The sequence below is a fragment of the Bolinopsis microptera genome, chromosome 5 (genome assembly GCF_026151205.1).
Source record: "Bolinopsis microptera isolate Bmic1 chromosome 5, MBARI_Bmic_1.0, whole genome shotgun sequence".
Taxonomy (NCBI): Eukaryota; Metazoa; Ctenophora; class Tentaculata; order Lobata; family Bolinopsidae; genus Bolinopsis; species Bolinopsis microptera.
The window spans coordinates 2,649,894-2,666,482 of NC_087076.1; the positions used below are offsets into that span (position 1 = coordinate 2,649,894).

The 16,589-nt window shown below is 36.4% G+C and overlaps 2 protein-coding genes across 2 annotated transcripts in view; both read left to right on the forward strand.

The window, feature by feature from the left end:
- Positions 1–13,730, forward strand: part of LOC134814624 (phosphopantothenoylcysteine decarboxylase-like) — a 99,856-nt gene extending 86,126 nt beyond the window's left edge. Inside the window, exon 2 of the transcript XR_010160186.1 lies at positions 13,648–13,730. The gene's annotated coding sequence lies outside the window, so the exon portion shown is untranslated. The remainder of the gene's footprint in view (positions 1–13,647) is intronic.
- Positions 4,149–9,211, forward strand: LOC134814616 (phospholipase A2 group XV-like). Its single transcript, XM_063822751.1, has 10 exons — positions 4,149–4,423; positions 4,557–4,678; positions 4,856–4,952; positions 5,157–5,254; positions 5,416–5,558; positions 5,771–5,859; positions 6,053–6,198; positions 7,309–7,394; positions 7,590–7,706; positions 8,355–9,211. The coding sequence occupies exons 1-10, from the start codon at positions 4,276–4,278 to the stop codon at positions 8,596–8,598; spliced, it is 1,290 nt and encodes a 429-aa protein (XP_063678821.1). The 5' UTR covers positions 4,149–4,275; the 3' UTR covers positions 8,599–9,211.
- Positions 13,731–16,589: the final 2,859 nt, after the last annotated feature.

Consider the following 16,589-nt stretch of genomic DNA (forward strand, 5'->3'; position numbering starts at 1 on the left):
ACTTGGAGCCACAAGGCCAAGGGTGATTTTCAAAATATTGAGTTTTGAAGGGTTATTTTTATATAGGGTCATTGTGACATTATGTGTATACTGTTTGAAACAATTTATTATTGAAAAAATATGTATTATTTTAATGCAATCATGTGCGGCTGTGTTTTAATTGACGATGTCAATTCATGGCAGCTCGGCGCGGCACAGTAGCGCATATCATCTAGCCAGTCGCTGTGAGAAGCCTTATTGAGTGCGCGGCGCGGCACAGTAACGCATCGCGCTACAAGGCTGTGTTTAAACTATCTTTATGCAAATTTTGTTGACATGCCAACAAAGTCAACTCGCTCAAAATATCAAAATACATGGTTTTTTAGCATATTTTTGGCTCTAAAATCGGAGAAACTCAGTTCAATCAGAAAATGCCCGTAAAAGCCTTTACTATTGTGTGTTAAATTCTATTAACCATTTCAATTGCATTTATTATTACTAAAGGATCAATGTGTTACGTTAAAATTATTTGAGCTAGCCTGTAAATAATTTTTAATTTTAGACAATAATTTTAACCAAGTTTTTGGAATTCAGAGTAAAATCGCGCACTGCATTGTGTGAGTGTATATTCAGTATTGATTCAAATAAATATTTTTTATGGTTTGCATGTGATGGTATTGGACATGAATCATTTTTCATCGGGTCAAATGGTTGGGGAGTTGGGGCTGTAAACAAAGTTTGTGAGTAAAACAAAGTATTTTAGTAAAACAAAGTATTTTATTTATTAGCAGTGCAATCAATTCATATGATATAATTATAAGAATATAATAGTATGTCACACCTATTCAACTGTTACTTTTGAGTAGTCGTGCCTTGGCTAAATCTAACTAGGACCAGTGGTGTCGATTAACATTTAATAGGTGAGTCTAAGTGACACAAATTGAAAATTTTAAGAAAAGACGGATCAAAACACAGATCCAAGGACAAGGAGACCCCACTGCTATTGGCTTGTGCATGGCCCAAAAAGGTTCCAGTTGTCCAGGAAACTGTACGTAGCTGGTCAACTAGTTTTGAATTCAGACTAGGCTTGATTTGTTCTGGGGTTTCTAGAGGTAAGATTTGATGGTGCCAGGTTTGTTCAGGCGGACATGGAAATTATGCGATGGATATATAGGTATATAAAAATCATATCAATATAAAAATAGATCCAAAAATAGATTCACACGGCAGTCAGGGAACTTCCAGACAGGATGCTTTTGAAACAGGTATAATTAGCGCTTTTGTAATTAATTGTATGCAAGGGATGGGATGCTGATCAACTAAGCTGGTTCAATGCCCCAGCTATTTAGGGGGAGCCACTCAATTTCACGCCCAGGTGTTGTCAATTGCTGGGTTTCCAGTAACAGCTTTTTGATACTGCTCTTGATAATTGAGATGGGGGAGGAAAGGTCGGAAAATTTACTAGAGCCAGGGACCATGACATTGTTTTCATTAGGAGTGCATTTGTCGAATATTTTATCAATCAAACTGTTCCACATAGTCGTACCTTTGATGACAAAATTGTGTTTAGAAATGTCAAGTTTGTGTCGGGGGACCCGCATAGTTTGGCTACATGTTCTGGAACTTGTTTGGAATAAACTTGTCAGAGAGATGGGTTGATGCAGTTTCAAGATTTTAAACAGTTCAGTGGATATATGTTGGATGTACAGGTTGTGGATTGACATGATTTTCTCGGTATTGAAAATTGGCTTAGTGTTTTCCAAAGCAAAGCTCCTTTTTGCGATGTGTTCACTGTATGGTCTTGCACGTGCACATGTTTCATAGTACTCTGCCCGGTCAAAGCTTGGTTTGCTTCCAAATAGAAGGCGTACGCATCTTTTTTGGATGGTGTGACACCACCCCAGCTACTGATACAGTAGCTCATATGAGACTTGAATAAGGAGTCATACAGTTTATGGTACTCTGTTTCTGGAATAAACTTCATAATACGTTTAATTATAGCTATACTTGTAGTTAGTTTACTTTTTATGTTATCTAGTTGGGGTTCCCAGGATAGTTCATGGTCTATGATAACACCAAGGAATCTCACTTTATCTACTCGTGTAAGTGTGGTGCCTGATAACGTGAGTGAGTTCTCAGAGCCATATTCGCGAACACGTGCACAGGACGAGTACCTGCCAGGTCTGAACAACATGTAGACCGATTTGCTTTGGTTAATGTGCAGCAAGTTAGATTCCATATAGTTATTTACAGATTCAAGTACACACAGTCTCCACTCTTTCTACTTGAGTTTGGCTGATAACAATCCAGTCATGGTCTATGATTTATCATGGACTATTTAAAGCTACTATTAAATTAGTTAGCCAGAAAATCTTTATTTTGAAGTAAATTTTTCTAGTGGCGTAACGTTGCCTGTTGGTGCCCCTACCGAAAAAGTGCCCCCTGTTGGCACCCCATCCCATCTTAAAGTAGAAACGCTCCCCCCCCTAAGATGGTGCTCCCCTCACAGTGTTAGGCCACTGCTGTGCACAGTGTAAAACCACTCTTGTGCAGATGCATGAAAAGGGTATTGAAGCTTGTTTGTTTGCATTTTGCAAACCTTAAATTTGACAGTACTTACAGAATACATACTGGGGGGGGGGGGGGCTGACCATATTAAAGCATATTAAAGTATATCCCCGCCCCTAAATCGGGAAAAAAACCTACATTTTAATATACTTAAATTGGGCATACATATTTGGGCATAAGCACCAAATTTGAAAGTTTTTGCCCCACATTCGATCAAATTACAATATTTTTGAATGAGACTAACTTTATGTGAAAAATTACTGGTTTTACTGCATATCCCACAAACACAAAATTGCACATAATATCTAGGTTTGGGATACTAGCCAAAATGACTTCATTGAAATTGAAATAACTCCATCAGTTTTCAATATTTTTCTAATTAGAATTGCATTTCATGCTTATTGTGGGTATCGATTTTTTCCCTACTCTTGCCGAAGGCAAAAAGATCGTAGGGAATAAGTAATCGGGTTTGGATATATGAGGTGGCCCGATGGACCTGCGATGACGACAAAAGTCTGCTCCTTCGCAATATAGACCACTCCCCTATAATTATGTGTATAAAAGGAGTCTATTTTGCGCGCGCGACGCCTGTTATGTGTTAATTGATTACAGGCATAGCAACCAGTTTTTGGTGCTTGACGACTGTTACACAGGTTTCCATCGGGTTACAATTCACTCTTATTCATTAATATAGCATATTAGTCATCAGAGCGGATCAATCATCAATGTAAATGTTATTTTGGTGAAACAAGCTTGATAAATTACCGAGTGATAAAATTCAGCAAGTCGAAACAAATTAAATTATGATATCAGCTGATAAACTCGTTGCTAATTACTGAACAGTTGATCGACACTTCATGGTAAAAAGCGAAAACATAGTTGACAAAAGATGTTACTTTACATTTACATTCAAGGAGCAACTAAGATCAAGATTGCGGTATGCTTTTAAAGAATCCTATATAAAATCAAAGGCTCGATAGTCGATAGTTGATGGTGCTGTAGATGTAAGCATCAAAAGCATTAGTTTATGTTAGATACAAATAATAACTAAGATGAGACAGAATAATTGATTACAGTCAATAAAGTTGGCATACGATGCAATAATATGACGTGACATGATACGCTTCGTTAACACGAAACAAAACCGCGCAAAAATGAAATGATCTACAACCAAACCACATACAGATCGACAGCGACACTTCAGATGCGCGCAGAATTTTACAAGTTCTGCACGCTTAATATGATATAAACGATTATCACGTGCGCCAAACACCACTCTGGGATACAATAAAGTAGAACAATTACATTGTAGGCAGTAGGGAAATTTGATCATGCGTGGTGTTACCGCGGCGAAATTCTTGTTGATTAAGGCCTCCATAAAGATAAAGTATATTAAAGTACATCAAAGTATATCCCGCCCCTAAATCGGGAAAAACCTACATTTTAATATATACTTTAATAATGTCAGCCCCCCCCCCCCCCCTCCCCCCCCAATACTTGACTAATGTTCTATTGACTACAATGTCTATTGATTGTACGATTACATGATTTGGTTAAAATTGAACTGAATAGTAATTGGACCAACAAATTCTATTTTACAGCTGTCCATGTTACTTGAATGAAACTCCGCTTGAATGCTAAATAGCTTGGATCCTGAACTGAAATAACACCATCACACTGATCAGTGATCCAGCCCTAGTCTGCAACTATAATCCTCTGCACAATATTATGTTTATACAGCTTTTAATTTCCCTCTCTATTTCTGCCACTACCCATACCCTTGGTTTGAATCAAACTACTACCGATAATGATAGTACAAGGAACAAGTTGCAGACTACAAATGATGATCCTGTTGATCCTGTGGTCATTGTACCAGGTAAATCTGACTTCATTCATTAGCACCTAATATTAATTTTCATATTATGGTCCAACCGCAATAATACTATACTGGAACCAATCAAAGTTTATTTACACATCAATATATAATATAAACCAGTTCTCCCAAATAGGTATCTTTGGAAGTCAGTTAGACGCACGATGGAACAAAACATCAGCTCCCCACTTGTACTGTTACAAATCTAGTCCTGCATGGACGACTTTGTGGCTGTGTTTTCAATGCATGGTTCCTAAGGTAATGCCTTTGGTTTACAGTGTGTTAGCCTTAGAGTTATTATGCATCACCTCAAATGATTTTAATATTCATTCAACTAAGAAAATCAAGTAATGTTCTATTTTCTATTACAGTAGCAAGTGTTTTTTTGTATGACATTATTTTGATATTCCTTTCAATGATTAAAAATTACTCCAGGTAATAGATTGTTGGGTTGATAACATGTTATTAAACTTCACAGAAAACACTTTTCAAAACAGAGATGGTGTTGAAACAAAAGTCAATGATTTTGGGGGTAGGTGTCTACTCTCTACAATTGGTGCCTGAACATTGCTTTGTGTATTTCTATTTAGTCCACAATTTGTGTGACAGTATTTCTAGACCGCTCATCTGTCTGCTGGTTACTCAGGAAAAAGTGAATATTTTCAGGTACTGTCGAGTTGGCAGACTGACAATTAAATTATTATACCAGTTATAAATGGTTCATATATATAAATAGGTACTGGAGGCGTTGAAAATATTGATAAAAATGGATACTACCCTTACATGAAAGCTGTAGTAGATGGTATTGCTGCTATTCCTGGATATGAGAGAGGGGTTAGTGTCTTATATTTTCAGTTCCCAGCTTTAGTTAGTTAAAGTGTACATGTGTTCAAACGAATAAAAGCATCATTAAAATACATGATTGTAGATCCTACATCCTACACATAATTCTACATTATCCTACACATTATCCTGCAACCTACGTTATCCTACAGGTTAATCTTAGAGCTGCACCCTACGACTTCCGTTATGGAGCAAATTCTCCGACGGGTCAACTATATCTTAAAAATCTACGAACACTGATAGAAGATACCTATGAGACGAACAATGGAAGACGAATAAATATCTTAGCCCATAGGTAGGTGTTTTTAAATGTAATTGAGTGAAACTAGACACAGACTACAGACTATCTGGTTCCGTTTTTATGTTTTTCCTCTAATCCGTTTGTTATATTGAACTCAGAATTTAACAAGTTTAAAGTTGAGGTTTCAAATATTCATGTAGAACCAGTATGAGTTAATTTTGATAGATTAACAATAAACGTGAATAGTAAATACTGATCGTCTTCAGTATGGGTAATCTGTACATGATACAATTCTTCAAAAGTGTAAGCTCTAGCTGGAAACACAAATACATCAAAAGATACATTGCCATATCAGGTAACTTTCACCATTTACTGGAATTAAATCAACCTATGAAATGAAAGTGCATGAGAGTAAGAAGCACAGAAAGTCGATGATATCGACGAGATGTCACATGAACAATACATCACTCCTGACTTACACCATCTAAAATAATCCAATTACAAGAAAGTAAAGTAAGTATAACACAATAACAACTAAACTTATCCAGGTGTGTTTGGAGGATCAGTAAAGTCTTTAAGAGCGCTGGTTTCTGGGGAAATAGAGTCCATTCCACGTGTGTTGGTTGATGCAAATGCAGTACGTGCTTTTCAGCGCTCCTTCCAGAGCATCTACTGGCTCCTTCCACGTAAACAGGTTTTTACTGCACCTCGTCTTACTTACAACTGGTTACACTGTACCCTTTTCTACAAAGTTGTTGGCATCTAAAATACAGGGGGGGGGGGGGGGGGGGGGGGGGGGGGCAAAAGTCAGTACCCATACATTTGAGACCTGTAACTTTGCAGATGGTATACTGCCACTATTCATTCGAGGATTCCGTCACCAATATTTGAAAATTCGATTTATGGGGCCGCACCCAATCAACATTGAATTGCTTATACTCGTGTTTGTGAAGATGTTAAAGACTCCGTTGTAACATATTGCTATAGGTCATTGAATACGGAATATAATCTGAAGAGATGGTGCAAAACGGATTTAATATGACGAAGTTATCAAGCAATTTGTTTATCTCGAACTTAGCAAAATCAATTGGGTAATCAATGATTACCCAATCACTAATCATGTGATAGCGTGCTACGACACCTTAATTGGGCTCTCTGCACGATACTCATAATGCAGATCTAGTTTCAACACAATCACCTGATCACACGTAATGAATAAACTCGTTATGCTTCATATCTCGGTCATCTGATAAGCTAGAACTCTCATTTTTTTCAGGGCGAATGTAAATTGAATAGCCAAACATAATTCAATACAATTTGGCTAGATCTGATCATTAAATCTATGAAATAAATGCAAAAATTAACCTTCATTCGAAAAAAATTAACACGAGTATTCTTTGATTTGATGTATTCTTCGAATGAGTGGTGATATTAAGTCATGCCAGAAAGAATTATCTCAATCGGGCACTCAGTGACTGAGCTATAAAGGCCAACGCATGGGTACTGACTTTTGCAAAAATTATGCAAACAATAAGCCCAATAAGAAAAAGAAACAAGTAATGTTAATCTAATGAGAATACTCCATACAGACAACCAACTACCTCGGTGTCTTTAGTCAGGTCTCGTGAGGATACATTCTGTCGACCATTTTATTAATCGTCTCCCAGCTTAAACCTTCCAGTTTCATCTTTCCTTAATATGCTTCTATCACATCGGTTATTTTCTGTTTTCTATCTCTACCTGACTCTTAAACAGTCTTTAATTTCTTTATCTTGTCTCAGTTTTTCCTTGATCAATCTTCCAGCTTTGGAATGACACGGAGCCGATAATATTTACTCCAGACAGAAACTACACAGTCCACGATTACGCAGACCTTCTGGATGATGCAGGGTAAGTTAACATAGTCTGAGAGCATGAGGAATAACTTGTCGTTTTATCGACCAACACTCGCATATTAATCAGCCCTTAGCAAGTAAACAATGTACTAAATAATGTACTAAACAATTTACTAAATAATGTACTAATAATTTACTAGATAATGTACTAAATTACGTTTCCTGTATTGATCGCTCCTCTGATACCCAGTTTTCCTGATGGACGAGAGATTTTGAAAACGTTGGAAGGATCGACTGATTTGACGGACCCTGGAGTTGATGTGTATTGTTTACACGGTAGTGAAATTCCAACTGCGGCTCAGTTTAGGTAAGTGAACTGTAGTTATCAATTATATTACCTCTTACAGTAAATTATAAAGATACCCGCTAGAAGATCATATTTCATTTGTGATGCATTCTGTGACATATTAATTACCTTACTCGCTAATATCATGGCGGGTTAAATTTTGACCGACGTAAATAAGATGAGATTGTTTATCAAAATTTGTGGCGGGCCCCCATTTCTTGCCCCCATTTGTAGCGAGCTTGCCCTCATCTATATCTTACCGTTTTAGTGGTTTAGTGTATGTGTTTGGTATGTAATGATTACGATAGTTGCTATGATGGTAAACCAATAATATTATAGCGTAAAATAAACCATCTTAAGACGTTTCAGTGTTTTTACTGAAGTTGTGGCGAATCTTGCGCCCATGTAGCATACTTGCCCCAAGCGCAGCGGTTTTTAAAGCGGTTCCGTGTATTTGTCTAGAGGAAAGTAAATAAAGGGAAGGTCTACAGAATAGAGTAAACAGTGGCCGCGAAACAAAATAATTAGATATGGTCGCGCAATAATACGCGCGCAGTGTATGTCCGGCCGTCAGTCATGTTCGCAAATTCGATAGCTAGATCGATCCATTGCATGGTTATCGATGTATTTTTGTATTTAAATAAAATCTCTAAGACATTGTTATCTCAGATGGAAGCCGAAGTATTTCCCTGACTACCAACCTAACCAAATAGACGGTCCCGGTGATGGTACTGTCAACCAACGGAGCCTGGAGCAATGTAAGAAATTCAAACGACTTAAAGACCACAAGGTTTACCCAGGAATTAAGTTTGGCGAACACATGCAAATACTGCTTAATCCTGATGTAATTCAGTACGTTAAGGATCTCATCTTGGAAACAGACGAACAGGGGAAAGTAGACCTGGTGTTTTAGATGAATCTGAGGAAACTTTAATGAACTAAAATGTAATCTCTTTTCTATGCAGTGATTTTGTTAATTTTTAGAACTGGTAATTAATTATATGGTATTTATATTTTTAGTTTCTGGGTTCTTTCTGAACAGTTTGTTTAATTTGATACTGATATTGTATGTATACGATTAGTTATTTAAAGAAAGGCGTCGCAAGAATTCTCATAGCTGATAGATTTGACTAACGTTTTTTTATAAGATTTAATCACAGAATAAAAGACGTTGCTAGGTACAGATTTTGTAACAGCTTTTGATTATGCCGTTCTGCTGCAGGCTACCGATTTCTATTTAATTGTTATTTACAGTGAATTATTTCGTAACTCTGGCGTGATTTCACTAATTATTCGATTTCTGGCTGTGTTTAACAAAACCCTTGCTTAATAACGATTAAAAATGTTAAATTATAGTTTGTAGAATAATAAATATGCCAAGTTTAGTTAATTAAAACTTACCGAGCCGTGGCCCGTCTCAACACTAAAAACTCAACTTTAACGAGGGGAATAAGTTATGATTATGCCGTTATACTGCAGGCTTCCGATTTTTATTTAATTGTTATTTACAGTGAATTATTTCGTAACTCTGGCGTGATTATTCGATTTCTGGCTGCATTTAACAAAACCCAAGCATAATTTCGATCGAAAAATCCTAAATTATAAGTTGTAGACTTCAGTTTATTTCTGTGGCATTTAAATATGTTATATTATCTTGATTTTTATCATTACTTATACAGGATGACATCACTGAGAACTGCAGCTCAACTTTTCAAGAGAGTTTTAGAAGGTTGGTGTTATTTTGATAACCTATTGCTGTATTTGAAAACGTATGATTTTCAGCCAGGAAATGTATATTGTATATGAAGATGCTCAAATTGATAATAATTTTGTTAACTGTTAATGGGTTTCAGTTACTCCAGTGTGTAGCAGAGGGTTAACATATCGACTCAGTAGTACAACCATATCACGACCCATTACTACATCGTCCCAGTCGACTGTACTTCGGCGATATAATGCTCCTGAAAACACAGCACGACAACAGTGTGCCTTCAAGAAATCTAAAGCGAATACAAAAGGCGGGAAAGGGGGAGGCGGAAAGAAGGGGAAGGGACAGCTCAGTCAACTAAATACACGATTACTGGAGAACTTCATGCCTGACCACTTGGACATGGCCGAAGTAAAGTATTATGTCGTTGTATTATAGGATGATCTATTTAGAAGCCTTGTTAATGTGACCGTGAACTGAGGCACCCAGGTTTGAAAATCACTGACTTAAATTAATATAGAGAGCACATTAGTAAACAGCAAATTTCTTCAGATAAACGGAAGAATTGTGAGTGAGATAAGCGCTTTGTCCAGAACATTAGTAGCGATCAACGTGAGCAGTAGCCCCGCTGTACTTGCAACTGTCTTCGTCCGGATTGGGGTCGAGAAAATGCCCGTAAGTAGTCTCAGTTTAGCTCAATCGGTTTTTAAAATATTTCCGATTTTAAGCAAAACTCTAAAAGCTCCACTTCATCAGACGAAAATGCGTCAAAAAAGAATCAGAAACATTTATATAATTGTGATTTTAGCATTTCAACTTTATTAATCTCAGGTAACTGATTTGTGTGATATCATAGCAGAGTACGGCAAGCCAATTATACTTGATTGTTCTGTGTACCCTGAAGCAAAAGAGAAGATTCTTGAAGCTGTAAATAAAGGTAACTAGAGTAACCAGGGTTACCACGTTATATACTTCATGACACGTGACCTTAAATACAGATTTATTAAGGGGTACTCGAGCACGATCTAGAGTTGTGTTTGACAAGATTCAAATAGAACTGTGAGCCGGAGAGATTGCTTTACATAAGTAGCCTGTCTATAATAAGCCGCTCTGTGACTATTATAACATTAATATTTCAGACACTGCATTTGACGCGGTTGTACACGGTGGTGACTCTATCAAACTTGTCTCCCCCAAACTAACGAACGATTTGAGGAAGAAACTAGTTTTGCAATCTAAAACACAAACTAATCTGGCATTAGACAGTGTCAGATCTATCAGGAACGAAGCTCACAACACAGCATTGAATGCGCGAGGCTACAGTAAGGAAGTTCAGAAGAGAGCAGCAGACAATGTGCATCAAATGTTTATACACCACAAAGCAGAGATTGACAAAGTCTTTAAAGCTAAAGAGAAGAGTTTACAAGAAGAATTTAATCTTTAGCTTTTTTGCGATATTGCTGTAGCTTTATTTATTTATTAACTTCATTGACCTTTTTTTAATTGTTTTAGAACTATATGAAAATTGGGAAGTGACAATTAAAAAATATCTGTGGCAGTTCTAGAGTTTTTATATAGTAATTTTTCACATTTTTATTGATTATATCTGATGAAAGATATTCGTACAATTTGTTGAATACTGTTTTGTGGCCAGATAACAGATTGATGTTAAGGTGATCCACCCCAATAATCAATATGTTCAAGTGCTATACAGTATACATGATTGAATATCAATTTATAATCATTGTAATAAGCGTAGGTTATTATTCAGTCAAAACGCTCAGGAAATTTCGATCCAGGAAAGCTTGTGTTTTGATTTGTACTACCGGGAGTAAATTTTTATGATTTTAAGATCCCCTTATCATAAAGCTTTTTCTAGAAATCTAGCTTCCATGTTCCAGTACCTCGATCGTGACTAGTGTCACTCACACTGACCTCACTGATTGGTCACTGATCAAAAAGGGGGGGGGGGGGGGGGGGGGGCAACCATATTAAAGTATATTAAAGTATATCCCCGGGTCAAAATCGGAAAAAATCCTACATTTTAATATACTTTAATATACCTACAATTAGAAGATTTATATTCTTCGTTAAGATTTACATGATGAACTATATTTTTCACTCAGATTCGCAAGATAAGCCTGTTTTAGGACTAGTACATGAATTTCCATCCAGATTGGTCCAAAATTGGCTGAGCTATGAGCTTTTAAAAATATGCCCATATTTGGGCATACGCTTTTGCCCAAATCCGCTTTTGACCAAATTCGATAAAATTTCAATATTTTTTAATGAGACTAAACTCAGTTTTTGTTTAATATAGTGGATACTAAGTAAAAAGACCTCCATGAACAAAATTGGGAAAATTGCACATAATATCTCGGTTCGGAATACTAGCCAAAATGACTTCATTAAAATTGAAATAACTCCATCAGTTTTCAATATTTTTTCAAGAACTTTTTGGAATAGATTAAGAATTGCATTTCAAGCTTATTTTGGGCAACAATTTTTGAAGAAGGCCTCCAAGGAGATAGGGATATATTAAAGTATATTAAAGTATATCCCCGGGTCAAAATCGGGAAAAATCCTACATTTTAATATTACGGCTGAAAAGCTTCTATCTAAAAAACTTTCAAAATGTCTTCTTCTATTCTGATGATTTTCCGTTTAATAAAGCTTTCTTTGGGAATAGAAGTTTCAGTACCTCAATCGTGTCTTGTGTCATCCTCAGTGACCTTGCTATATGATCATTCAAGAAAAATGTGGTCAAAACAGTGAAATTTGGGTCGCGGTAAGCTGAAATATGAAAATGACCGGTAGGAGGGTGGAACGTTTCACCACTGCTGTTTTACGTTAGTGCATAGATAACTACAACTATTCTGATAGTTATAAAAATAGGCGTAAGACCATCAAATTCAGTAAATTTAATAAAATTCAACATAATATGTACAATGGAATATAAATCGTGTTTAAACTGGAAAAACAAAGCGTCATCAATCGTGGTCGGGTCAATGGTTACTATTAAATTAATAAATTATTCACTCGAATCTCTTCTTTTAATTTAATTAATCAATCAAGGTCATGCGACATGCTATAACTCTATAACATATTGGAGCTTCAAAACTTGGCGAAGTATGGCTTATTTTTCGTTTTCAAAACAAATTTATCGTTAAACATTGTATTGTCTGATAGAGGCATTCTCATTCAATGCTGGTCGCGCTGCTACTTGTAGCGCGATGCACTACTGGGTCGCGCGCGCATCAAATAATGCTTCTCGCAACCACAGTAGTGTGCAAACCAACATTCGAACCACCAGCAGCTGGTGGTCAATTTCCTACGAACGCGACTTAATTTTGGTTCAGACTGGAGTCGAGCGCTACGTTATAGCTGTATATATAGCTCGTTTCACGACGAAATCTTCATTTATTGAGTTTGTCTGTCGATTATGTTGGAGTTTGTATTTTTAATTTTGTACTCGAATACTGTTAATTTATTTTTATTAAATAGTTGTTTTTCGTAACAGCACACTAGTACGTGATTCCTTTTGTTCTTCTTACATAATTAGGAAGATTTTAAACTTCAATACTATAAATAATCAAATATTTACGAACACCGATCATCGGTATGTACCCATTATGCATTATTGGTATCGAAGTCTTATGTTGAGCTGGATATCGAAAAATTTCAAAATGTAAGGCTGTAATTTTGTACTTGTTTGGGTGTAGAACTAGGACTAACAACTTGATTGCTAGGAGCTAGGAAGAGATTTTAGTAATGATGACCCTTTAAACTTAAACTATATCTCTAGTGCACTTCGATCGGTTTTCTTTTCAATTTTGATAAAACCTAGTCGTGATCTTTGTTTCAGAACTTCACTAATTTATTAAGTTTTGTAGTTTATATAGACGGAACATGAGCAGATACCATTTGATTAATTATAATATATCCGATTTGAAATATTATTCTGTCGGAGTTTGAGTTCAACATGGACACATTTATTAACATCCCGCATGAATTTGTGTCGTCTTTACAATTTTTTCCGCTGAATTTGTATGCTTATTAATACTGCCGCATGATATCAGTAGCTGCTATAAAACTAGAGTGTATAGCATGTGTATTATACGATGTTTCCCACGTAAAAATCGCAGGTTGTTTTGGTGCGGCTGGGCACTCTACTGGTGATTGACACCAGAGACTGAGAAAAACTTTGACATAATTTTCAAGTTTGATATGACCTAATAACTACCACATTTACAGGAAGTATGGTAATACATTCTTGTCAGCTGTCTGGGCAAATCTTCTCTCGCAGAATTGGATTAAAATTTAATGTATTTTATTTCTCACTTCCAACGATGTCGCAATTATTAGGTAAAATTTGAAGTTATTTTGAGATTCAATTAATAAATTTTAGATTGCAGCTTGATATCACTTAGTATGTACATTGTACTCGGTTGCAAGGGTAGAACTTATGAGAATACTATCATAGTATTATTGCACTATACTATTATGGGTTCATCAAAGTTCGTATCATGATTTGTCACAATTAAACCATCGAGTCACTTGAGGAAACCCGTTAAAGCTCGCAATTGGCGACGAGATAAAGTTTGTGGTACCTCTAGATGTTAAGTTAACTCTTAGGCTCCAATCTTCCTTACTATACCTACCACTCCTTCTTCCTTGATAAGAAGTAGATCCATCTGGAACAGTGAGCTGCTTCTTCCCTTCTATCCCGTACTAGCCTACTCAGCTCTCTCCAAACCGTGAACAACTACTCCCGGTGCTAGAACTTTAACCGCATAATTATAACAGCACACTTCTTTCGCTTGAATCTCAGTCTGCTGTAAGACTGCTGTACCGGTAGAGTTTTTACTTGTATGATTCAGCAATCTGCTCTTTAGATGGTACCGTTACCTCCCGCCATAAGACTGTGCCGTCTTGGTGACCTTGAGAATATCATAAGGTCCGATATATAAAAGCACTATCCAATATCGAGACCCACTCAGGATCCCAAACCACGACTCCTTTCGGTCGTCTGTACTTGCTTTTTTCCTCCCAGCATGGACTAAGTCAATGATACTGTCTTACATCGCTGGCCTTGTTCTTATAAGTGTTCACTCGGCGCTCACAAGATAACATGTTCAGAGATCTGTTGCAGAACCTTGTCGTGCCGTCATTTATATACTCCTTGACTAAGAGCTACTTTACACCTACAGCAAAAATATGCTAAATGATACCCATCCTCTCCTCACATTACTGTACTTGCACTTACCATCCTCATCTTCGCCATAGAGGTGGTTAAGAGGGTGACGTACACAGCATCTAGCACGAATCCAATAAGTGAGTCTACAGTGCGTGTCGAAATACATTGCATGTACCCTTATATATTAATTGAGACAGAATTTTAATAAATCAACAAATTCTTAAAATTTAAAAAGGTAGAATTTAATTCTATGGCATTTATTGAAACCTGCTTTTTTAAAGTTGAGAATTGGTTTCAATTTCTAGAATATCACGATAATGTTGACTCAAAACTGTTTCAGGCAGCTATCAAGTCTCAAGATATGAAATAATTTGATAGAATGTTAGTACCAACGCTATCAGTGCATTGAAGTCGAGTTCTCGATACAGGTATTATAATTAGGTTCTATCGACCGTTTTTGTAGTCTTAACTCATTTTTATTTGTTATTAATTAATTAAAACCTAGCAAACCAGACTTCTTTATGTGCTAAATGTTACTTTAACCTTAATAATAGCAGCATTGTGGCAGATATCCAGTTACATTTTTTCCAGCCGTATATTATAAATATACAGGGTGGGCCGAAAGTCAGTGTGCAAACGTTGGCATTAATAGCTCAGTCACTGAGTGCCCAATTGAAATAATTGGTTCTGGTATGACTTACTACCACCACTGGTTCGAGAAATTTGTCAAATCGAAACATATTTGTGTTCATTGTTTTCAAAAGAAGGTTCATTTTCGCATTTATTTGATAGTTTGGATAATCGGATCGAGCCAAATTTTATTGAATTGTGTTTAGCCATTTAAATTACGTTTGCTCTAAAAAAATGAGAGTATATATATATTACTCATGCAACTAAGATAAATTGAGTATAAATACTCAATTTATCTTAGTTTAAGTTGCAAGTTATATAACTCATTTTCTAAAGGTCTCGTAAACTTTAATCAATTACAGAGAGTGTGGCCTCTTTTTCACTGAAAAGACGCCATCAGATTTCATTGCATTCTGGGACCAATTTTGGTGTGATTTAAAGTATCCTACAAATTGGTGTTTACTGTTTCGACTTTTGTAAAATCACTGTAACAATATAATCTGTATTCTTATAGTTTCAACCATAATAGTGAAATAGAGGGGCTGGCCAATAGCCACACCCTCTGTAATTGATTTAAGTCTACGAAACGTTCAGAAATTTGTGTGTAATTCGGAGATAAATTAAACAAGTTGTTATCGGCCACCATGTGTAAACGGAATGTTCTAGCAGACTGTATAATACTATAACATACATTTTCTTACACACACATAATCTAATCTCTGGAATGTTGCTATGATATCAATGGCAATGTTTTGATACTGTGTATTATCATGATTATGCCTTACAGGCCGATCTTCCGATGGAGTTTCGGTTGCCATGGCAACACATCAATATGATAAAGAATTTGTAAACGCAGTCACAACTCTGTCGTGTACACTGTACGGTGCGAGCGGTTATTTTATGATAGGTAACATCTACTTTTTCAGCATTTGCGGGATGACCAGTTCACACGTATATTTTCGCAGACACAACTTCGCATAAAATTATATCCAATTATTCTATAACCAATTATCTACACGGACTTCTGTCTAAATATGAATGAAATCGAGAAAACAAATATTATATGTTTCATCCTGAAGTGCTGAGTTCTCAGGCAGTAAAATCATGATCCTGATAGATATCGAAGTCTCCTTAAATGATTGTCTCTGCTGCTTAATATATCTGGATTGTCGTTGGGAGGCGATGCAGATTTGTTTACTTTTAAGGGGGAGGTTCTGCTCAGCAGGAGAAAGAGGTGATGCACATTTTGTATTTGTCTGACATGTAGGACTTGAGCCACGTTTCCGTAAGTGCAATAAACGGTAACGAGTGGTTTTTGGATTTCTCCTGAATAAGAGCTGAGATTTTTGGCACTTCCCATATACTCGCA

What these genes read in the sequence shown, in the direction of transcription:
- LOC134814616 (XM_063822751.1), top strand. Translation starts at nt 4,276, where the DNA reads ATGTTTATACAGCTTTTAATTTCCCTCTCTATTTCTGCCACTACCCAT. An exon ending in GGCTCCTTCCACGTAAACAG is followed by an intron (nt 6,199 to 7,308) that starts GTTTTTACTGCA and finishes TCAATCTTCCAG; the next exon opens with CTTTGGAATGACACGGAGCC. An exon ending in GACCTTCTGGATGATGCAGG is followed by an intron (nt 7,395 to 7,589) that starts GTAAGTTAACAT and finishes TCTGATACCCAG; the next exon opens with TTTTCCTGATGGACGAGAGA.